Source organism: Nilaparvata lugens, chromosome 2 (genome assembly GCF_014356525.2).
Source record: "Nilaparvata lugens isolate BPH chromosome 2, ASM1435652v1, whole genome shotgun sequence".
Lineage (NCBI taxonomy): Eukaryota > Metazoa > Arthropoda > Insecta > Hemiptera > Delphacidae > Nilaparvata > Nilaparvata lugens.
Window position 1 is genome coordinate 24,647,314 of NC_052505.1, and position 24,460 is coordinate 24,671,773.

A 24,460-nucleotide genomic window follows, 5' to 3' on the forward strand; every position below is an offset into this window, starting at 1 on the left:
AACTATTTAACGATGATCCGTTGTTTCTCTTGACTCTTGGTGTCACGTCGTGCATATGTTCCATGACCATGTGCATGTCTAATGTTGGTACATGTATGTTGATCGTACAGGGTACATGTCAAATGAGCTGCGTAGTCGCAATTCGAGGCAACACATTGAGTTTAAATGGTGATTAGAGTGAATGGTGGACTGCTTAACGGTGGTCGCAGTAATTATTCACGTCATAGTTTAGGATGTGATGCTACTAGCAAGTAGAAATGGAGATTGATTGTAACGAGATGTCGAAATCGCTCACTATCGAAACGGTCGAATGACTTAAATAGATTGGTCAGAATAGTCCAAATTGACTAATTTGGTAGAAATTGAGAGTACAATTTTTTGATAGCAATAAGGATTGATTTTATATATGAAAAGTCGAAATTGAGTTTATGTCTCAATCTTATTTATTGATTGAAGAGTGATACAAAACATATACACGACATTTAAATACTTAGAGGTAAACTTCAGTAATAAATTAGTAATCACAACTTATAATAAATAATATATTGTAGTAAAAAATAGATCGTATACTACAGTATATTCATTGGTTTAGAATTTATTTAAAATTAAAACAAATCTAATTCAAGGTATTAATTAAATAGAAATTTACAAAAAACTTCTACACTATGAACAGAGATGTTATGGAATTCCTCCGAATTGAGGTGAAATAAAAGCTATATTGTCTGTCTAACCAAATAGTACCACCATAGAAAAACGAAAACTATATTTCGTTCATCTCTGGTACCAATGATGATGATGCTTTAAGTCATAGCCACCTCTAATACAAGGCCGCGGCCTACGATATTGCAACATCGCAGTTTAGGCCTTGAATCTAATACATGATTGGTGAAAAAGATTTAAAAAAATACCAGCTGATCTTTATCACCAATCATGTATTAGATTCTAGGCCTACACTGCGACGTTGCAATATCGTAGGCCGCGACCTATTAGAGGTGGCTATGCTTATGTGCATTGAATCATTAATTTGTTTGGCTCAAATAAATTATGACAATATCGCTTATGTTTTACCTTCATGAAAACTTCTACATGTTTGAAATTTGAATAAAGTTTTGGAGTGTAATATAAAATACTGAATTATTTTTCTCTTTTGTTTACAGGTACGTTGAATATCTCTATGAAATCCATAAATCAGTGTAAGTACAACATACTGTTCTGTTCTCTTAATCTCAATTTTATCAACTTCTACTTCAATAATTCTTGTATTCGAAGGTTCACCTCTATTGAGCGTACTTTTACAAACATAGAATAGCCTTCCCTCCTTAAATATTTCTTAAATTTTATCTTGGTTTTTTCCAATGTTATTTAGTTGAAATTATTAAAGTTAACTTTGGAATTTTAAATTAAACTTTTAAATCATCCAATTAAATTGAAACTCTGAAATTATCAAAGCAACTGGAAGTCCAAATGCCTCATAAGATAACTTAGCGTTGTTGTCCATGTTCTGGTACCCTTTTGACAATAGCAGGCGAACTCCCAAGTGGTAGAATATCCTCGTTTCTTATGACTGGCGGTTGCTGTTGCCTGTCGTAGAAAAACTGTCGCTGGTAATTGATGTCATCCAACAGCTGTTGTTGAGGTTGGTCTTGGAAGAAACCCACAGACAACTGAGACGGGTAGTTCTGGATACGGCCTGTTAAGTCTCTGCAACATTTTCATTCATTTAAAAAAACTGTGAAATTGTGTTCAACTGTGAAAAGTAGTTGATAGTTGTAGCCAGAGGATAGCGATATATAGCTGTTGAAATAAACCATACATTTTTTATTCTATGATTGTAACTAGGGAATAAATGAAATCATTACTTTCCAAAGGAGGCTTCAAACGTAAGTGTTCAGAAATTCAAATAGGACATCAGAGCCGAAAATACGGAATGTGATAGTATAGGCTAGCTGTCTGTGTTGGCCCTGTAGTTGTTCCATTCTTTTCTATTATGAAATATTGAATTTTTTTACAAAAAAGTGTATAAAATGAGATCCTCTTCGAATACTATCACATTTTTTATAATTGCCCTCAAAAAATGAGTATGTACAATAGATTATTTAAAATATTATTTCAATATTCACATCCTTATTAGCAAATAAGAATACTTGTTCATACTCTTTATCTTAATAGTTAATTTTTTCTTCATCATTATTATCTTTCATTTAATTCATCAGAATTGGATACAACTTAGCATCATCCTAACTGTAGTTTCCTAAAACAAATTCAACAGAGGGATTGTATTTCTAAAACGTAAAATTGTTCAAATAGAACTTGGAGGGAGGATTTCTATTTTCAATCATTAACTTGATTAACTTAATTACTTCTACACTTTACTGGCTTTTTCTCCAGTATATCTTGCTTAATTAATCGTTTATTCTCCCTTCATATCAAATTTCTGATTCCCAGAAACTTCTTTCAGTTGTTGTTCTCTGCTGAAATCTTATTGAAGATATAGGTAACTGTATACTTTCTTCTTCGACTTCAACAGTTTATTGAAGTTCATTCAATCTTTTTATAATCTATCATTATCGAATAAGGATCTATATAATCATACAGTAATTGAATTAATCAATGCAGTGAAATAATTAGTTCAATAATAAAGAGTAGGCAGCAGGCCTACATTAAACAAACTATGATGCTTTAAAATGGCGTACTACAACCAAGAAGCGAACGATTCTGAAGATCTTGTTCACAATAAGGCTTGGCGCACACCAGTTAGTCAAGACAAGACAAGACATGATCAGACACGTTAAGTCACAATGCTTCACATAGTTGCTTATGAAGACATGTCTAATTGCAATGACTAATCAGTGTGAGTTGCGTCATAAGCAACAATATGAAGTATTGTGACTAAACGTGTCTGATCATGTTTTGTCTTGTCTTGACTAACTGGTGTGCGCCTAGCCTTATAGTTAAAGGTCCGAAGAAAGTATAGAATTAATCGAACTCATCAAGTAGACATTTCTCTATAATTGTATGATTACAACAAAATGCCATTTCAAAGTTATTCCAATTGCATATTGGATACTATTCTTCTAATATGAGATAGTATTCCATCAAAGCATTCCAGAGTGAATAGAAAGTTGGTAGCTAGTCATTCAGAGAACAACTACAATGCCGTTTGGTTTTGAGATGCTTTTGTCAATAATTTGCAGTGAAAACAGCGAACACTATCGGTCCCCAGCATCCGGTGACAGTTGCCGTTTCAAACGACAGTCGACAAAGAGCAGCGAATCGATCTTTTTGTCAGTCGATATTCAATTAGAAGACGGTCGGTCGGTCAGTTGATGTCCAAAGTACCGCAAATTTTCTCGCCGTCTGAAAAGCGGAAAAGCTTGCACGTCAGCACGATTCCGAAAAGGAAAATCGACGAGAAAAACATAAATTGCGCCATTTTCGACGCTTTCTAAACGGCGCGATTATTTGAAAAGTCGACAACTGTCGTTTGCAAATTTATTCTCCGGCAATTTGCTTTTGTTTTGCGCGTTGTGGTGCGGTTTCCTTGAAGAAACTGGAGTAGACTTGAAGTAACGTTATATCTTTGCTGAAGCCTTAGGTTTGAGTGTGGGTTATGAGAGGTATGGTGTTGAGAGGTGAATGGATCTACATTCTAGGTGGGTTCCGAACCACGGGGAAGTGATTATTATTTGTTATGTCAACTCTACTTAAACGTGTGTGATTGATTTGTATTTCTTGTGAATAACTAACGGAAAAGCTTTACTTGGAATTTGAAATATACAGTTCTTAAATTTTTAAAATCGCACATTTAAAAAAACTGAATTTTAGGTAAAACACACGTTTGATTGAAAGTTATGATCTTACGTTATTTGGAATAACTGAAACTATCAACTTTCCTTTGGTGTTAATGGATATTGTAAAATATACAGTTCTTTAATTTTCAAAATAACAAATTTTAAAAAACTTAAATTTGTTCACAAACGTTAGATTGTGTTCTTTACAGAAATCTTATTGAAGATATAGGTAACTGTATACTTTCTTCTTCGACTTCAACAGTTTATTGAAGTTCATTCAATCATTTTTTTATAATCTATCATTATCGAATAAGGATCTATATAATCATATTGAATTAATCAATGCAGTGAAAGAATTATTTCAATGATAAAGAGTAGGCAGCAGGCCTACATTAAACAAACTATGATGCTTTAAAATGGCATACTACAGCCAAGAAGCGAACGATTCTGAAGATCTTGTTCACAATAAGGCTTGGCGCACACCAGTTAGTCAAGACAAGACAAGACATGATCAGACACGTTAAGTCACAATACTTCACATAGTTGCTTATGAAGACATGTCTAATTGCAATGACTAATCAGTGTGAGTTGCGTCATAAGCAACAATATGAAGTATTGTGACTAAACGTGTCTGATCATGTTTTGTCTTGTCTTGACTAACTGGTGTGCGCCTAGCCTTATAGTTGAAGGTCCGAAGAAAGTATAGAATTAATCGAACTCATCAAGTAGACATTTCTCTATAAATGTATGATTACAACAAAATGCCATTTCAAAGTTATTCCAATTGCATATTGGATACTATTCTTCTAATATGAGATAGTATTCCATCAAAGCATTCCAGAGTGAATAGAAAGTTGGTAGCTAGTCATTCAGAGAACAACTACAATGCCGTTTGGTTTTGAGATGCTTTTGTCAATAATTTGCAGTGAAAACAGCGAACACTATCGGTCCCCAGCATCCGGTGACAGTTGCCGTTTCAAACGACAGTCGACAAAGAGCAGCGAATCGATCTTTTTGTCAGTCGATATTCAATTAGAAGACGGTCGGTCGGTCAGTTGATGTCCAAAGTACCGCAAATTTTCTCGCCGTCTGAAAAGCGGAAAAGCTTGCACGTCAGCACGATTCCGAAAAGGAAAATCGACGAGAAAACATAAATTGCGCCATTTTCGACGCTTTCTAAACGGCGCGATTATTTGAAAAGTCGACAACTGTCGTTTGCAAATTTATTCTCCGGCAATTTGCTTTTGTTTTGCGCGTTGTGGTGCGGTTTCCTTGAAGAAACTGGAGTAGACTTGAAGTAACGTTATATCTTTGCTGAAGCCTTAGGTTTGAGTGTGGGTTATGAGAGGTATGGTGTTGAGAGGTGAATGGATCTACATTCTAGGTGGGTTCCGAACCACGGGGAAGTGATTATTATTTGTTATGTCAACTCTACTTAAACGTGTGTGATTGATTTGTATTTCTTGTGAATAACTAACGGAAAAGCTTTACTTGGAATTTGAAATATACAGTTCTTAAATTTTTAAAATCGCACATTTAAAAAAACTGAATTTTAGGTAAAACACACGTTTGATTGAAAGTTATGATCTTACGTTATTTGGAATAACTGAAACTATCAACTTTCCTTTGGTGTTAATGGATATTGTAAAATATACAGTTCTTTAATTTTCAAAATAACAAATTTTAAAAAACTTAAATTTGTTCACAAACGTTAGATTGTGTTCTTTACAGAACAAAAGCGTTAGATTGAAGGTCATGATCTTATCTTATGTGGAATATTTGAATAACTGAAACCATTAACTTTCCCTTGGTATTAATGGATATTGTAAAATATTCAGTTCTTTAATTTTCAGAATGACACATTTTAAAAAACTTGATAATGTAGGCAGAACACAAGCGTTAGATTGAAGGTCATGATCTTATGCTATGTGGAATATCTGAATAACTGAAACCATTAACTTTCCTTCGGTAATTATGGATATTGTAAAATATTCAGTTCTTAAATTTTCAAAATCGCATATTTTAAAAACTGAATTGTAGGCAAAACACAAACGTTTTATTGACGGTTCTTATGTTATTCAGAATATCTGAATAACTGAAACAAACCATTAACTTTCAATTGGTATTATTGGATTGAAGGGTAAATTTCCCATTCGTTATAACCATGTTCGTGACAGATATTGGTTCATTCCCGATATCAAATATCATTCATTATTCCCACTGTTGTATTTCAGACATGTCCTTCTATCCAAACCAAATTTCGGGGGGGTTCTAGAAAAAAGAAATGCTATACTGACATTTTTCCAAGTACAATTATTTGTGATACTGGTGGTACTGAGGGTACTATCTCAGGAATATTCTATAGAACAACTTAAATTTAACAATTTAAAAAGATTATTTGTACCATGTATTTTTTTGCTATAAACAATTTTATTTGAAATGTTTAATTTAGGATATCTTTTCTCACGTTACTCAAGAAATCTCACATTACTCGTGATCGATCACATTCAGTTGTCAGTATCTAATCATTCAGAGAACAACTACAATGCCGTTTGGTTTTGAGATGCTTTTGTCAATAATTTGCAGTGAAAACAGCGAACACTATCGGTCCCCAGCATCCGGTGACAGTTGCCGTTTCAAACGACAGTCGACAAAGAGCAGCGAATCGATCTTTTTGTCAGTCGATATTCAATTAGAAGACGGTCGGTCGGTCAGTTGATGTCCAAAGTACCGCAAATTTTCTCGCCGTCTGAAAAGCGGAAAAGCTTGCACGTCAGCACGATTCCGAAAAGGAAAATCGACGAGAAAAACATAAATTGCGCCATTTTCGACGCTTTCTAAACGGCGCGATTATTTGAAAAGTCGACAACTGTCGTTTGCAAATTTATTCTCCGGCAATTTGCTTTTGTTTTGCGCGTTGTGGTGCGGTTTCCTTGAAGAAACTGGAGTAGACTTGAAGTAACGTTATATCTTTGCTGAAGCCTTAGGTTTGAGTGTGGGTTATGAGAGGTATGGTGTTGAGAGGTGAATGGATCTACATTCTAGGTGGGTTCCGAACCACGGGGAAGTGATTATTATTTGTTATGTCAACTCTACTTAAACGTGTGTGATTGATTTGTATTTCTTGTGAATAACTAACGGAAAAGCTTTACTTGGAATTTGAAATATACAGTTCTTAAATTTTTAAAATCGCACATTTAAAAAAACTGAATTTTAGGTAAAACACACGTTTGATTGAAAGTTATGATCTTACGTTATTTGGAATAACTGAAACTATCAACTTTCCTTTGGTGTTAATGGATATTGTAAAATATACAGTTCTTTAATTTTCAAAATAACAAATTTTAAAAAACTTAAATTTGTTCACAAACGTTAGATTGTGTTCTTTACAGAACAAAAGCGTTAGATTGAAGGTCATGATCTTATCTTATGTGGAATATTTGAATAACTGAAACCATTAACTTTCCCTTGGTATTAATGGATATTGTAAAATATTCAGTTCTTTAATTTTCAGAATGACACATTTTAAAAAACTTGATAATGTAGGCAGAACACAAGCGTTAGATTGAAGGTCATGATCTTATGCTATGTGGAATATCTGAATAACTGAAACCATTAACTTTCCTTCGGTAATTATGGATATTGTAAAATATTCAGTTCTTAAATTTTCAAAATCGCATATTTTAAAAACTGAATTGTAGGCAAAACACAAACGTTTTATTGACGGTTCTTATGTTATTCAGAATATCTGAATAACTGAAACAAACCATTAACTTTCAATTGGTATTATTGGATTGAAGGGTAAATTTCCCATTCGTTATAACCATGTTCGTGACAGATATTGGTTCATTCCCGATATCAAATATCATTCATTATTCCCACTGTTGTATTTCAGACATGTCCTTCTATCCAAACCAAATTTCGGGGGGGTTCTAGAAAAAAGAAATGCTATACTGACATTTTTCCAAGTACAATTATTTGTGATACTGGTGGTACTGAGGGTACTATCTCAGGAATATTCTATAGAACAACTTAAATTTAACAATTTAAAAAGATTATTTGTACCATGTATTTTTTTGCTATAAACAATTTTATTTGAAATGTTTAATTTAGGATATCTTTTCTCACGTTACTCAAGAAATCTCACATTACTCGTGATCGATCACATTCAGTTGTCAGTATCTAATCCAACCGGGTCGCACGAGACAAACACTCTTCACAGTGATTTATGTGTGAGATGACGCGGAAAATAGCCGAAGCTCAGAGCAATCAAGTAGTGACCGAATCCGAATGACAGACATTTGACACTTTAAGCAACAACAGTAGCAGCGGTTCCACCTATTTTGCTAAATTTGTGTCCGAATCCGTTACGTATGGATTACGTTACGTGAACGCTATCTTCAGTTTTACACTAGGTTTCCGTGATTTTGGGCTGCACCAAACTAATATCTTGAATAATAATTGAGTTATCCTAATCCCAGATTTTGAGCACTGATGCTTATCCTGAAAGCTGTGAAATGATACAAAATTAAAATGCAATGGTTAAAACTAATAATCTTCTTCTCCTCCTTACAATCAAGGATTAGGCTAAAGCCTGTTCAGCAGCCATTTACGATTTGTTATGTGTAATAATATTATATTTAAATATCCTATTTTATGGTCAATATGGAATTAATATTATTGCCATCTTTTGCATGGTATACCAACCTCTCTCTTGCTTACTCGCTGATAATTAGAATAATCTAATAATGTGAATTAGAATAATCTAAAACTAATAATTAATTCAAGAATAAATTACAATTTATAAGAAAACAAATTTCCTGTATAAGATATGTTGAGCTCCATGAGCCTGCTACTCCCTCTGTGAGAGCCGAACTCCTCTGAATAACATTTATGAGTTAAAAAACCGCTTCCCGGTGGCTCGGAACCCACCTAAAGCTGTAGCTCTTCTTGTCTCTCATCATCATTCGTCTCATTACCCACGCACAAGCCTGGAGCTCCTGTGGGCATCATCCTCAGAACGATATTGGAAACTAATAATGAATAATTAGATGTTAATAATGTGATATTGATTCATAATGTACCCTTACAAGGAAAATTCCTACAAAATAGACGCAACTGGTGCAGTCATTTGAATAGAATGCCTCTGAAAGCTCAACACTATAAACCTACTGGAAAAAGAGATGTAGGAAGTAGGGAGGCCGAGAAAGAGATGGGTATCTGAACAGATTAGTTAATAAACCTTATTTTTGAAGTGAAAATGATGTTATCTTTCTTCTATATAATAAGAGAGAGTAGGGTTGTGTTTGTTCGTGTGTTCACATCAAAACATGTCAACTTGTGGATTGCATACCGAAAAAACGGGAATGATTTAGATCTCCAAATTTTGCACATTGATTCAAAAAATATCAATCTCGTGCACCTGGAAGCCCAAATTTTAATTTTGCTTCTAGATTTTTCAGAATTAATGTTTAAATTTCATTAATGGTAATATTCATTAATGGTTCATTAATGGCATAATTTGATTAAAAAATCACCAAATCATATGGTCGAAATTAAAAAAGGAACATCTGTTTCTATATTGCTTTCTACCTGAAAAACATAGTTTTGAAACTTCGTTTTCCTGATGCAATGTTTAGACCTACACGTGGCATGGATTATTAATTTTTCCTACAGTTACGTTGAAAAGTGGCCATTGCTGCACTGATTACAGAACGCAAAGAATCACTTTTCCGCTCTAGTGCGGGAAAAATTTTTCGGCACTCCAGATTTGCAACATGGCAACGCAAAATACTTAGTAGGTTATATGGAGCAACAGGGCAGCAAAATCAAAATGAAGTTGGTAACAGTGGCTGGGCTGCTATAGTGAGCAGAGGTGCAACGAAGCACAACGCGCTAATTATTAGTATTATATATTATAACCAAGGACAACGCGCTAATTATTAGAATTATATATTATAACCAAGGACAACGAGGACTTTAGGATTTTAGGATTAAGGTTTTTATCAATAATAAAATTACACAGAAAAACATTTGATGGATTTCAGGCAATTTTACCCATAATTACCCACTTTTCATATTCAATGGTAACTGTAGGAAAAACTTAATGTGAAATACGTGCGCAAAGTTCCTCTGCTGCACTCAAGAAACCATTCCGCCCTCGCCTACGGCTCGGGCGTAAACGTTTCTTTCGGTGCAGCAAACTGACACTTTGCGCACTAGTTGCACAAATTAATAACTATTTCAGCTAGAAGAGTTTTTTGAGACAAAATGCTAAATAAACGTCTACAGTTTCATCGATGCTGTATCATGTCTGCAGTTTCATGAATGCAGTTAATATGTCTTTGAATAAAGGTTTGATATTTACATAAAGAAATTATTCTCTTCCATTTTTATTTAATTAAAATTCCAATATTATTCGATCTCTGATTGAATGACAGATTCACTGTACAGTCAGTCGAAAATTTTAATATTGGAATGAGGGGTATTTTGGCAAACTGAGCAAAAAAATAAGGTCATATGCACCTTTTCGCTATATCTTCAAATGAAAAATGAGTTTTGTGGGTTGTCAAAACTCCCTCTGAAAGGAAAACTACTCAACTTATTCTATCTTTTAGTAAAATAACAATGATCATCTTCTATACTAAAATAAAGAAAATAACTGGATTATAAACGTATACAGGTATAAAGTATGGGAAAATGATGTTTGAAGCATCATCACGTCTGAACTACTGGACTGATTAACTTGAAATTTTGCATATAAATTCTTGCTTAGCCGAGGAGCAAAACTTATTTTAAATTCTCCAAGATTTTATCACATAAAGTTTTCAGTTTGTCAAGTTTTCAATTATTTGTCATTCTTCCAGTTGTTGTATGGAAGCAGCAGAACATTTCTCTTAAAAGGGAAATTAGAAGATATGTATGATTGGGGATCCTTTTCGAATGATAAAAACAGATTTTCCGTCGCACCCAAATTTTTTCCGCCATTTTGAATCCAACATCTTTTTTTTTAATTGAAAGGTGGTCATATGATACATGATACCGATACAGGATTTCCAGAGAAAAGGTTTGGTGAAAACGGCACATCGATATCTCAATCCTTTTAAAATTTATTCTCATTCATTTCCTTTATTATAGTATAGATGATGATAGATAGATGGATATATCTATACATCCATTTAAGAATTGGCTTAAACACGTATACACGTGTAAAGGATAGGAAAATTATGTTTGACGCATCATCAAGTCTGAACTACTGAACTGATTTACTTGAAATGTTGTATATAAATTCTTAATTAACCGAGGATTCTTATAGGCCTATTTTCAATTCTTCTAGATTTCTTTACGTCAAGTTTTCAGTTTGTTAAGTTTTAAAATAGACACTTTCGAAGCACGGGTTACCTGCTAGTATCTTATAACTGAACTAATTATTAGTTCATTAAATACAAAATATGTTAAAAATCTGTTGATTTTAGTCTAATTCTTCTGTCCTCCCAAATTCTTTCCCAAATACTCTTTTCACAATATCTCAAGGAAATACGATAGGCGTATACATACGATACATCTTTTTGTACGTGAATCTTTACGAAACATCTTTCTGGGTATACTTTTGTCATCGAAATCCTTCTCGAAGTCTTTGAGTGCATTGAATCCCGGAAATAGCTGGAGTTTACTTGGTGGTTGCATTAGTGTAAGAAACCCTTCCCAAGCGGATTTTCTCGAGATTCTTGATGCTGCTATGAAAACGCCCGTTCTCTCTCATCCGATTATAGTTCATGCCTTTTACTGTACCTTATCGGAAACCGGCAACATCTCTAAACCAAGATTTGGAGTAACGCAGTCTGTAGTGTGTACTAAAGTATAGAATTTACTGACTTTTCTCAATAAATTCACGCTGATATTATTGCATATTCAAACGGGAATGCTACCTCATCAACTTTGAATTTGTAAATTTCGTTGTATAGTTGATTAGTTTTTCATTTCACTCAACTTTCTTCGAATGCTCCGTCCACCAAGGACATGTTTTGTCAAGCTTTTCATTCACCTTGATTGGTCAGCCAATAATATAGCTCGATTTATGAATTCAGGTTCAGGTTTCTAGTCTACTATTGGTTGAATTTTGTTTTGGCCTCACTCCTTAGTAGTTTAGATAACACTCATTCAGATAAACTAATTTATAGTTTATACTTAGCTGTTTCATTTCTATGCTTTAGCTTTACAAGAAATTAACTATGATTTAAAAAACCGAAATCAGTTTTCGATATTTCAATAAATAACAGATAATGTGGTAGGGACAATTCAATTCGTATTGCTCAATTCGGATTCAGTTGAACTTGTTACAATGCAGCATTATTAGATCTGATCATATCCTATTATAAATATCGCTCATCGCTGGAAAGTATTCTCCAGTCTGGAATCGCCACTGGTAATTGGTATTCAAGGGCTGTATTCAAAAACAATAATTATAAGAACGAATTCGAGACAAGTAAGATTGATTGTCTAGCAACTAAAAATGAGGATCATATCTCAAGTTTGTTTTTGAAAATTATTTTCAATGTTAAGAATGAAAACATGACACTTTTGGTTTTCCTCTCGTAATATTCATGACTTGTTGAATAAACTTCAGTTTATCAATTTCGTGAATATTAGGCATGTATGCTATTAACTATAATTAGTTCAACTGGAACTAGTCGTGCCACAATAATTTATTAATATACCTATTACATCTGTCATTTTGCAAAGTGTTTTACTCTGTTATTCAATCCCAATCGTTATAATAAGAGAATTATGCCTAAGCACTACTATATTCATGTATTTACTACCTATAACTCCATTGCATTCCACTACTTACATTCTACTACTAATTCTACAGTCTACTACTTGATTCGTAATTGTATAGTAAAAAATTTAATTTGAGAGATTATGAGCTAACTCAATTGGAACACATTGTAATGAATGCAACCATAGCTTGATATAATCCTGGACTCATTTATAATTATAGTTGAATCAATCAAAAACCTAATACGACCAATTTCTTTAAGTGTCCGACTTAAATTCAACTTCCTTGAACTGCCATTGAGCATATGGGCCTTGGAAATTTTATTATAAACCTCACTTACAAGCCATTCTGTGGCCAGTTGAGGTCGTTTGAAGGCAGTCTTGGGGCGTTGAAGGCGGCCTCCAGTCTCAGGTTGGCAGCTGCAGCTGAAGCCAGGGCTGCTGCAGCCGCACGTGCTTGTGCTTGCGCATGCGCTTGCAGCGGTCGACTGGTAGATCTCTCGATGTTGTTGATGGCTGCAGCCAGGCGGTCGCTCTCCAGCCAGATCGGGTTGATGTAGCCGTTCAGTTGCTGGCTCATGTTTCCGCTCAGCATCGTCAATAGAGTGGTTGCTAGCCACTGCAAAATATTACAAAATTATTGTATTTAATAAAACCAATATTAAATCATTTTCAATTTTTTTAAATAAAAAGGGTACCACATGTTTTTATTAATTTCAATAAAGTAGCCTATACAAGTGTAGTGATTTTATAAAATGATTGTATTCTATGTTGGTATCACTTCAAATACCTTTAGAATAACGAGGTAGCAGGAGAATCATGAGCCATAACTGATTTTGAAGGATCAGCTGGTTTACCGGATGAAAACTGGGATGATGTTTGCAAAATTTTCGAATGGTGTAATATGTATGAGATACAGAATACATATAATACAATGATTACAACTATCCAGAAGGAATAGCAATTATTAGAGTGTTGTTGATTAATTTCTTGTTGCACGTTGTTCTTGTTGTTCGTATATGAAATTTATCTATGATCAAATAATTACATATAGAGGAAGAAATGCCACGGGAAACAATGAGAGAAGCGGAAAACATCATAATTCAGGGTTTAATCACGGTCAAATTTGATAGACGTACGTGCAACTGGGCGTTAGAGTGAACGTGGATATCCTACATTTGAACTGTAGCATAAATTGATAGAGGGTCAGTTTTGGGCTGGGCGTTATGCTTTCCCTTAAATATAGTCATTATTCATGACTGAATAGATAAAAACATAAATAAATTAGGTATACACTTATAATATGCTTCATACATTTTCTGTTCACAATTCTGAGTTTTATCATTCAAGATAGCACAGTTTACTTCGTTTGTGCAAGTGGTCGCCTCACATTCATAAATTACTAGTTTGATTGTTCGATTGAACAAATGAGATATTTTCAATATCTGTTAAATTTTAAATTGGTATTTCACATCACAGTACAAGGATGCCTGGGCCGTCACATGATCTTCAGCTGTGTTGTCAACTTCTTGAAGTTAGACCGATCCTACATTGGAACCGATTACTCCGTCCGTCTGCATCCGTCTGATTCAAACTGACAGGAGTTTTATGGATGTGTTCAAACATTTGTGTTTTTACCTTCCGACAGTCCGACTCCCGATACCAATTCTGTAGAAAAACGGGCGGAGGAGGTCGGTTCCAATGTAGGTCCAGCCTTAGATGGTGGCTGAGAATAGCCTATCTCATATTTCTCATTCATTAAGGAGTAATATCACAACTCAGCCATTAGATAGTTAAGGTAGCTCGATTGATGCTCAGCTTTGTAATTTTGAGGGATAAAACGGTGAATAGAGCCCATAATCTTATTAGTAGCATTCATTATCAGACTGAAGTTGTTCCTTTAAAACTATTATACGGTAATTAACATAGAAATGGTTTGGTATATTCCAATTATTTCTCTCTGAATATTCATAGGAATTTGGTGATAGAATATCTACCTATTCATTCGTGTAGGTTGATCACTTTAGGCTATAAGATATATTATAATAAGCTGTAAATCAAGTTCACTAATTAACTACAAGTCAAAGTAAAGTTTCACAATAATTTCTAATCAGTGTCCTAATGGAACTATACCGAATAAATAGTTCTACAACTCCCGTATCTACTGATGGTGAGAGCGGTGCAAGTCACCTACTGTACCGTTTGTCAAGTTAATTATTAACATAATTATCATTAGCACCATCACCTTCATCAGCAACAGCAGCATCATCATCATCAGCAGCAACATCATAATCATCATAGCGATCATCCTCATAGTCGGCATAATTATTGTGGTAATATAAGACGTGGATGTGATTAGATCCCGAAATGAGTCTATTAGCACGATGCCTCATTCTGATAAGGAGTGAATGTGTTGGCCCACAGCGTCAACTAACTCACTGTGTAAACGCAAGTGTGATAATTATTATAGCCGTTCTTCGTTTGATGTAGATCTGTATATGAAAATTGAGATATTCGGTAGGTTAGAATTATTACGGTTTGTATTATCTTCTTTATTTGATTGTAGTAATTTGGCGGTAGGAATTGAGATATATCGATAATTTAGTGCGACCATTGTCATAATATGATATACCATCAGCAATTTGACTAATATGAAGTTTATGGGAATAGTATTGATCCTGTACTTGGTTCTTAGTTTTGACTTGGTCTGTCTTCGTCGATCTGCTATAGTCTCATTTGTTTCTCATGTTCTGCTTCTTCCTTTATAGAGTTGTTCTTTGGTTTTTCCTCTACCTTCTGTCCATTCATCCTCCTGAAGTAATCTTCAAATCCCATTCTATCCTTCAAAGATAGATATACTTCAAATCCCACTCTATCCTTTTTGGTAGAGAGTTAGTGGGAAGAATACTTCGAATATTCTTTCCAAAGAATGGACTTTAATATGTCAAAAGCTCCGCCAATTTATGTAGATGCATAACAATATTATCTATAGTTATTACAAATTGTTTTTTTTTTTATTATTATATACAGCTCAATAATTATTTTCCTAATTTATATTTTGTAAATTCATCCATAATTTTTCTGTATTGTAAGCTATTGTATATAAGTGTATAAGCCAGCATATATTGTAATCTACATAAATAAAGTACTCGATCAATCAATCAATCAATCAATCAAATCATCTTCCATTCAAAATTCCCTCTTATTTATTCTTCTTCCTTATTACTTTTATCTTGTTTATTATTTTCCATCATTTTTTGGTATCCTTTCCACTTAAGATACACTCTTGCTTATTTCCATTTCACATCTTTTATATAATTTTCCCTTTTCCTTTCACTTATACTTTTCACTTTTCTCAGTTTGTTTACCATGCTTTCCTTCTACTTTTCTGGAATCAGCACTTAACTTTTGTACCCCTTCCACCCTCTCTCTTCAACACTATCTATTCCCTCCTCTTTCATTTGTCCCCTCTCTTTCTAACCGGGACTTGACGAATCAAGTAATTAGGCGCGCATTCATCCTTCGAGATTATCTGCCGCGTACGGATGAAACTTATTAATTTGTTGGCTAATTACTCTGCCTCCTCACAGTTCTCCTCCTTTTCCCCCTCCAATTCATTCTCTTTCTCATACCCTATCTCATCCTCTTCCTCCACTTCCTCTTGCTGCCCTTCTGCCTTCTTATTCAACTTTCCACCTTCTCTCCTCCTCCCTCTCCTCCTCCTCTTTCTACTTCTCCTTCTCCTCCTCAACATCCCTTTATCTTTTCCATTCTCCTCCTGCCCCTTCTATTCCTCCTCCTCCCCGACCCCCTGAACCTCTTTCTCTTCATCTTCTCCCTTTTCCTCTTTTCCACCTCCTACTCTTTGTCATCGCCTTCCTACTCCTCCTCCTTCTCCTTCTTACTCCCCCTTCACCTCCTGCTCTTCTTCCTCTTCCTCCTTCTCTTCTTCCTCCTCCTTCTTCTCCTCTTACCCTCTTTCCTACTCCCCCTCCACCTCATTCTTTTCTCCCTCCTCCTTCTCCTATTCTTCCACCTCTACCAATTTCACCTCTTTCTCACAATTTTCTCCCTTCCTCATGATCCCATTTCTACTCCTCTACCATCATCCCCACTTGTTATCATCCTCCTCCTCCTCCTCCTCCTCCTCCTCCTCCTCCTCCTCCTCCTCCTTGTCCCCTTCCCTCCTTAATTTTGCTGACTTGCAATCAGAGTTGTCTGTCTGTTTTCCTGTCTAAATCCATCCGCCCTTTCAACTTTCAAGTTCAACTTGGATTTGAAGTTTGACTCCCCAAACTCACCGTTGATAAAAGGGAGGAGACACTCAAACCTTAGACAAGATTTAGAGGTTATAATTATTCCTTCCTCAAATTCCGTTGTGGATTTCAAGTATTATTAATATTGACGCTTGAGTTATGCTTTGAGAAACCTCCCCTCCCGTTTCATTCAACTGAAATTAATGATCTCAACAAAGATGTGTGGAATTTCGTGTGCTTGCATTTGTATTCTTGGAAATTTCTCGTGAAATTTGAATTGAGCTGGATATTGGAAGTATAGTTTTGTAGAAGAATGAGATATGACAATAATTTATTATCCTCGAAGAACTCCTGGAACGACAATTCTTGGAATAAATCTGAAAACGAGTATGTACCAGAAATGTGTTTACAATAGTATGTAGAACAATACGTCTTTCGCAACCTCATTTTTTCATCCTCAACTATCTGAGATCGAGATGCTGGACAACTTTCTTCAAGCGAGTTTAACCACACATATTTTAATTATAATAATTATTTTATTATCATTATAAATGTAATATATTATAATTATTTTCTCCTACAGTTACCTTGAAAAGTGACCATTCCTGCACTAATTACAGAAAGCAAAGAATCACTTTTCCGGTCTAGTGCGCAAAGTATTACTTTGCGTACTCCGGATTTGCAACATGGCAACACAAAATAGTTGGTGGGTTATATGGAGGATTAGTGCACGAAAACAAAAATTAAGTTGGTAACAATGACTGTGGTTAGATTTAGATAAGAATCATTTCAATGGCTACCCTACATTTATGATAAAATCTCAATCTCGAAATCCGAAACAAGAATAATGTTCATCTAAATCATAATTAAATAATCATCATTTACGAATTCTCATCATTTAATAATAAATAATAGTTCTTTTCTATTGATAATTATTATTTCAACTGCAAGCAATGAGAAAAGTAGCAAATATACATTATAAAACTCGAATTTTGAGGTTAAATGGTTACCGTTCAATATCCATATAAATAAAAATAATAAAAAACAAAAGAATACTACAATAAATATTCTCTGTTGTCTATGTTATTTTTATAAATATTTTTCAGTTCACTTTGAGCATTTTTCTCGGTAATTTGATCAAAAGTCTAAATTTCTGAATCCTGTTTCAGTACTTTTTAGCTGGATGAAACAAACTTAGGTACGATTCTTCCCGCTAGGTCGCGCGCTTGTCGGTTCAGCCATCTTGTAGCCATCCCAATCAGCTGTTGGTGTGTATTTTAAATGCGAATTTTTTGTTCTATCTGTATTTTTTCTGATTCTTGAATGAATAAAAATGAGAACTTTGGCTGAGAATTTTCAACTTCACATGGATTATTAATTTTAAAATGAATTAAGGTTCTTATTAATAACAGCATCACACACTCAAACATTTGATGGATTTCAGCCATCATTTTACCCATAATAAACCACTTCTCATATTATTCAATAGTAACTGTAGGAAAAGTTTAATGTGAAATACATGAGCAAAGTTCCTCTGCACTCAAGAAGCCATTCCGCCCTCGCCTACGGCTCGGGCGTAAACGTTTCTTTCGGTGCAGAAAACTGTCACTTTGCGCTCTAGTTGCACAAATAACTATTCCATATTAGTATTGAATATTCATTATTTCTTCACATTTTTATTTATATTATTTCACTTTTGTTGATTTTACTCAAGTCTTATTCTTGTGGGTTATTGGAGGTGATTATTATGATGGAATCCAAGTTGCAGCATGTTGCACCTCTACTAGTTTCAGCTAACAAGCTACTCTTGTTTCCAATTTGAATCTTCAAATCACTATATTGTTTAGCCATGTTCGCTCAATTTGATTCCTGGGCAGAAGTAACCCACATTCACTCAGACAGTGAAATCATTAGTTGCTTCACTTAACTACTCAGTAACCTAGTTCTTGTTGAATGTACTTTTTTCAATTATTGGAACAAATTTCCAACAATCCAATCTACTTGAGTGAGTGCTTGCTGTGAAAGTAATCACTATGCAATTATTGTTACACAGGATTCATTTCAATTAAACCTTCTTCAATGAAAGTAAGTTTTGAACTTTCTACGCAGTTTGACTTTTTCTAGTTTCTGAGTATCTTCAAGAGTAGAAAGCCATCAATAGAATGTGAGAGGATGTACAACTAATAGATATTTCAATGTAATTCACTTATTGCAGTCTTTGTTTTACAATTCTGGAGGTAATAACTGTTTAAGAGTTAATGTCTGGTGCAGTCATTTGAATAGGATGCCTACTGGGAGAATTCCTTTTGAAGCCCAATATTATGCACCAACTGGGAAAAGAAATGTAGGAAGGCCGAGGAAAAGATGGGCACCGGAACAGGTTAATAATCAATATACCTAATCCTTGAAGTGAAGTAGGAGAACAAGAGTTGATCACCTTTCCAATTCTTGTATTGGTTCTTGGTTATCCATATTTATTTATTCATTTATTTATTTATTTATTTATTTATTCATTCATTCATTCATTTATTTATTTATTTATTTATTTATTATTTATTTATTTATTTATTTATTTATTTATTTATTCATTATTTATTTATTTATTTATGTATTTATTTATTTATTTATATTTATTTATTTATTTATTTATTTATTTATTTATTTATTTATTTATTTATTTATTTATTTATTCATTCATTTATATATTCAATTATTCAAAATTACACAACTTACAGAAAAGTACCACAGGCTTACACCCAAAACGAATCCAATTCTAATTTATACAACAGTCCAATTGTAGCTATGGTTATGTGTCATTTCAAAATTCTTCAATTAATCACTCAATTCACAATTGAATTGAATTGAGTTTTATTTCGCCAAATTATACATGATTATAATATTTGAAAAGGGCACAATATGCAAGCAGCACAACGTAAGAATTGTGTAAAATAAAACTTAAGACATCATGACCTAAGGAGTAATACAATACATTATACAATAATTATATTAAATTATAACAGTGATACATCTTATAAGAAATAATAAAGGTTGATATCTTAATATTAATGCGAACACACTAAACTTATAATTTATTATATACTTAGATTATCTATAATATATATTATTATTATTGTTACTATTATTTGGCTACACAATTACCAGCGAGTTTTTATATTATTTCTAAGTTCTGGCTGGCTGAAATTCTATTTTTCTCATTGTTGACACTGCCGCCTGCCTCAGCGATGAAATGTTTTATCAAGATAGTGTGAAACAATCCTTCTTTCTATTTTTCTTCTTCTTTTTCATACTTTTCAGTTGATTTTTCTTATTCAACAAACTTTGTAAAGTTATTTTTTAGTTTATACTTTCTTGTTTTTATTACATTACATATTGTCTTTTTCTTTATTTATTTCGAACTTCGAATGTCTTAAAAATTCCTAGTAAACTTACCTAATTATGTTCTTAATATTGTTTTTGTGATTGGGCACCCGCCGAAAAACCTACAGGTTTGGCAGGACCCTAAATTGTTTTTTTGAAATTGTGAATAAAATTTGATTTGATTTGATTTGATATCTATTAATAGTGTTATAAATAGAGAGCTTTAGACTATTATAGTTTATTCTTAGATCTGAGAAAATTGCACTGCTTAGCAAAACTGAACCCTAATAATGAAATAATAATTGCCCACATAGGCCTAATGGGCCTGTTCGTGGGAAACACACAAAAAATCAAAAAATACTTCTAAATTGAATTCAATTAATTACAAATAATTATAATCCCTATAAGGGATTCATAGGAAATTTTTGTATAAATTGATTGAAACTTATACTTATTATTTTGGTAAGTAAGCCTACTTTGTGCAAATGATCCAAAGTAAAAGAAATATAAGATATAGAGAATACTCCCGAGGAATAATTAAATCGATTTGAAGAGTGGCTTCCTTTCACGTCTTCTGATGTTTGCTATTGCGGTCTGAGAAAGATTATAAGAGCCTTCTTCTCTTGGTGACGTGGACGCGTGGACCTCTTCGGGCGATCGGATGTCGCTAAAAGGCACATGAGTGAGTGACATTCTGTTTGTTCCTTGGTTCTGTCAATAGAAGCGAATAGACGCGCAAAAAGAAGCGAATAGAGCCAAAAGGAAACGAGTAGAAGCGGCTGAAAGAATAGAGAGCGTACAGCATCTTGAAATCTGATCCCACTCGATGAAATCTCTCAAGTATTTGCCAGTATTGTGACATTCACTTAAAACTGGCATCGTTGCCTATAAACGAAATCAATGCTCCTCATTTAACCTATGCTGACAGTTAAGAAGTGAATCTGACCGTAGGAGGAAGAAGATGCTGCTGTATAGAGCATTTGCGTCATATCGACAAACATACTTGAATCGCGTGCGTATTATGTTCTACTCGTGCTGTCCATTATATTGGATACTTGACCAGCGGTCTGGGTTGACCAGGGTGAAAGAACTGAAGTGGAAAGTACCTTCTCGCTGTAGTTGATCTTGAAGCATGGAGCTCCTGGATATATTGTCAGAGAACGAATCTGAGAAAATGGTTATGGGATAGTAATGTTTATCATGAAAGCAATATTTTATATTTGATTTTTGCTCATTGCATTATATAATCAATAATATGGTAACATTTAACTTATTAATCGTTAACATATTTTATAATAGTTCAACAACAATTCCTCTTAGTATTTTAACTAATTTAAATAACTTTTAAATTCCTAATTTCCACGTGTAAAGTGTAAAGAAACACTGATGAGTTGAATAAGTTCGGTTTTCCCCATCTCAATGTACTTGATTCATTTACTTAGCCTATATTTTCAGGAAGGTTTATACTTATTTTGAATTCTCATTTTCTGTAAATAACATCTTTTTCTATAATTTCTTTCATCTATAATAGTTTGCATTAATATGATCATTACAGAATAGATCATTGACATTTTTAGATATGAACACAGATAGATGATACTTGTATGGTGAAATAATTCCCATATTGAAGGAGTGAATAGACCCATTTAATGTCAAACTTTTACGTATTAATTTAAGCTAGAATTGAACTGTTCATTAACCAAAGTGTTAGATTGCAGTCAAATTACAATAAAAAATATATATTGAAAACGCATGATACTATACTCTATTTATTATAATAATTATATTCTTGTATTCTAGCCCTCCACTATTTACTAATTTTGGAGTTCTGGATTTTACTGTATGCTAGAGTCCTAGGAGAGAGATAGAATGCATGAAGCTCACGTTCTACGTTTATAATATAAATAATAAATATAGTCCATCCTTTGTTTCAATTGAATTATTATTCTATGTTGCTGAACTTAATATTTATGTTGAGGCTTAATAGTGTTGGAAAATTATAGATTAGGTACCAATATTTTACAATTCTAGTACCAAACATACCTGTCCAAGAGTTCGTCATCTGCTGTCGATTTCTAAAAAGCAGTAGGGACAATTCACTAGGTTAGGAGGTTAACAAATTAACGTTTTTTGTCCTGTCATAGCAGTAATTGACTCACTAATACATTATTGACTACACTGTACTACTACTATTACTAAAGTTGAATGGTACTAATTTGTGTCAGGTACTTACTATAATCACTGGTGTTGAAAACGCCATTTTGTCGAAACTTTATGAACCGGCCCCAAAGTACAATACTTCTCAACTATAATAATTGAGTACGTACTTAACTATAATAATGGAGTACGTACAATTATGATTCCAACCGTAATTCAAGTAGCAAGAACTATAATTCAACACAGCTATAACTCTAGTCACCACAATTAAAACGCTCTTCAACTGAACTATAATTTTAGAAGCTTCAACGATAATCCTTTTCAACTCTAACCTAAAAAGCAGTACTTCAAACTATAGATATCTCAACTATAATCGGAATTGCCCAAACTATAATCTCAGTTTTATAACCAACAATCGAACTGTAACGACAGATGTAACACTTCGATCTTCACTTCCATCTACTATTGGATGTTGTGAGAGTGTGGTTGTCTTTAAATAGTCAGGTTTTATAGTCTAAACCGCAAATATTGGTCCTTCGAAACAATGTTAAAGACATAAAAATACGTACTATAGTGTGTTATATCAAGAGCATTGTAGGGCCTTGATATTTCATTTCGGAAGTTTCATTGATTCTCATGCGAAATATTCACTGATCTTCTGTTTCATAAATATAGTTGGTATAGACTTAGATATAAGTTACTAGTTGATAATTTGGGGCAACCGCAACACGTATTCCTTTGTCTAGATGTTGGATGACATCTATTGGAAAATGCATGTCCGAAACATTGAGGACGTTCAATCATTGTTCTTTTCATTGATGAATAACCATGAGATGATATTATTGAATGAAATTATTGTATGAGGTCAAGCATCAACTACTCTACCAGTTAACTAACGAATCATCAACTCTCCTTGATCCTTGTATTAGGTCAATATTATAGACTAATAGAAATGAGTTGATTGGAGTTGGAGATGATAAGTGTTGAATTGTGTGTATTATTACCAAATTTCAAGAAGAATGAAGAGGTACATGTATATTATTCGATAAATGATTGATCATCATACAAAAATTATCTGAAAACTCGACCTTCTTAATTGATTCTTGTCATATGAACTGTATTTCAAATAGACCTCGACAGGCCTGCATCCAATCTGGATTTATTGAGATTCACTTAAAACTCTTAGCAAAGGTTTAATGGTTGAAAGGTTGATCACATTGCTGTTATGTTTATTGTTTATTACTGATGATATCATATCAAATAAAAATCATTCATTGGCATTACAAAAAAATTTTGAATAACAACGTCAAATACAATAATTATTTGTAAAGTTGTTTCCAAAATACACAAATAAGTTGGAAATTCACTAGGAATGCTTGAAAGACAAAAGTGATTACACTGTAGTTATTTTGCACGACGCACTTAAATTACTTCACTAAGGCATTTTACTCATGGGAGAGGGCGAGCAGTGTTGACAGAAACATCAATTAAAAAATTAATCAAACTTTAATTGAGACAGGTGTGACGTAACAGTTATGGCCAGCTCACTGCGGTTAATCTGAAAATGGCATATGAAGAGTAGAATAGGGAACAAAAGTGTGGAGAATGGATACGATGAAGGAAGGATGATAATATTAGAGAGATGAAAAGTATGAGGATGGTGGCAAGGATAATGGGAAAATGCTGTAGAAAGAGAATGGAGAGTAACGAAGAAAGGAGAATTCTGAAAAGGATGGGAGTGAAAATAGAGGCAAGTATTACAAAGTTGGAGGATTGAGTGAAGAAAAGAGACAAATGTACAACGGAGAGAGAGAGAGAATTGATGGATGTTAGAGATGAGAAACATCTTTGAATGAAGAATAGGAAAATATGAAAATGGTTCGAAGGAAATGGAAGCAAACAGCATGAACGATAAGAGAATACAGACAGATGTATGTAGAGAAAGCACTTTTTGGTCATACTTCTATCAAAATTCGGAAAGGGAACAGTTTTGGGCTAGGCCTGTTGATCCTTTTCTGGTCATGTACCTATATGATTTGACTGTTATGGAATGTGAAATAAAAAGAAGAAAAATACGATTGAAAGAAGGGAAACTTGTGA

The 24,460-nt window shown here is 33.7% G+C and overlaps 2 protein-coding genes across 2 annotated transcripts in view; one reads left to right on the forward strand and one right to left on the reverse strand.

The window, feature by feature from the left end:
- The window catches only part of LOC111048708 (unconventional myosin-Ie), a 438,987-nt gene that overhangs the window by 386,866 nt on the left and 27,661 nt on the right, over window positions 1–24,460 (forward strand). The window lies entirely within an intron of this gene.
- Window positions 1,336–22,829, reverse strand: LOC120349826. The gene is made up of 3 exons (XM_039420852.1): window positions 22,437–22,829; window positions 12,911–13,188; window positions 1,336–1,701 (listed from the first exon to the last, which is right to left on the reverse strand). The coding sequence occupies exons 1-3, from the start codon at window positions 22,461–22,463 to the stop codon at window positions 1,482–1,484; spliced, it is 525 nt and encodes a 174-aa protein (XP_039276786.1). The 5' UTR covers window positions 22,464–22,829; the 3' UTR covers window positions 1,336–1,481.

Bases quoted from the DNA above. Each gene is read 5' to 3' on its own strand.
- LOC120349826 (XM_039420852.1), bottom strand. From the start codon at position 22,463: ATGGCGTTTTCAACACCAGTGATTATA. The intron at 13,189-22,436 runs GTAAGTACCTGA...AATATTTTGCAG, and splicing joins TTTCAACACCAGTGATTATA to TGGCTAGCAACCACTCTATT. The intron at 1,702-12,910 runs GTAAGTGAGGTT...AAAATGTTGCAG, and splicing joins AACTGGCCACAGAATGGCTT to AGACTTAACAGGCCGTATCC.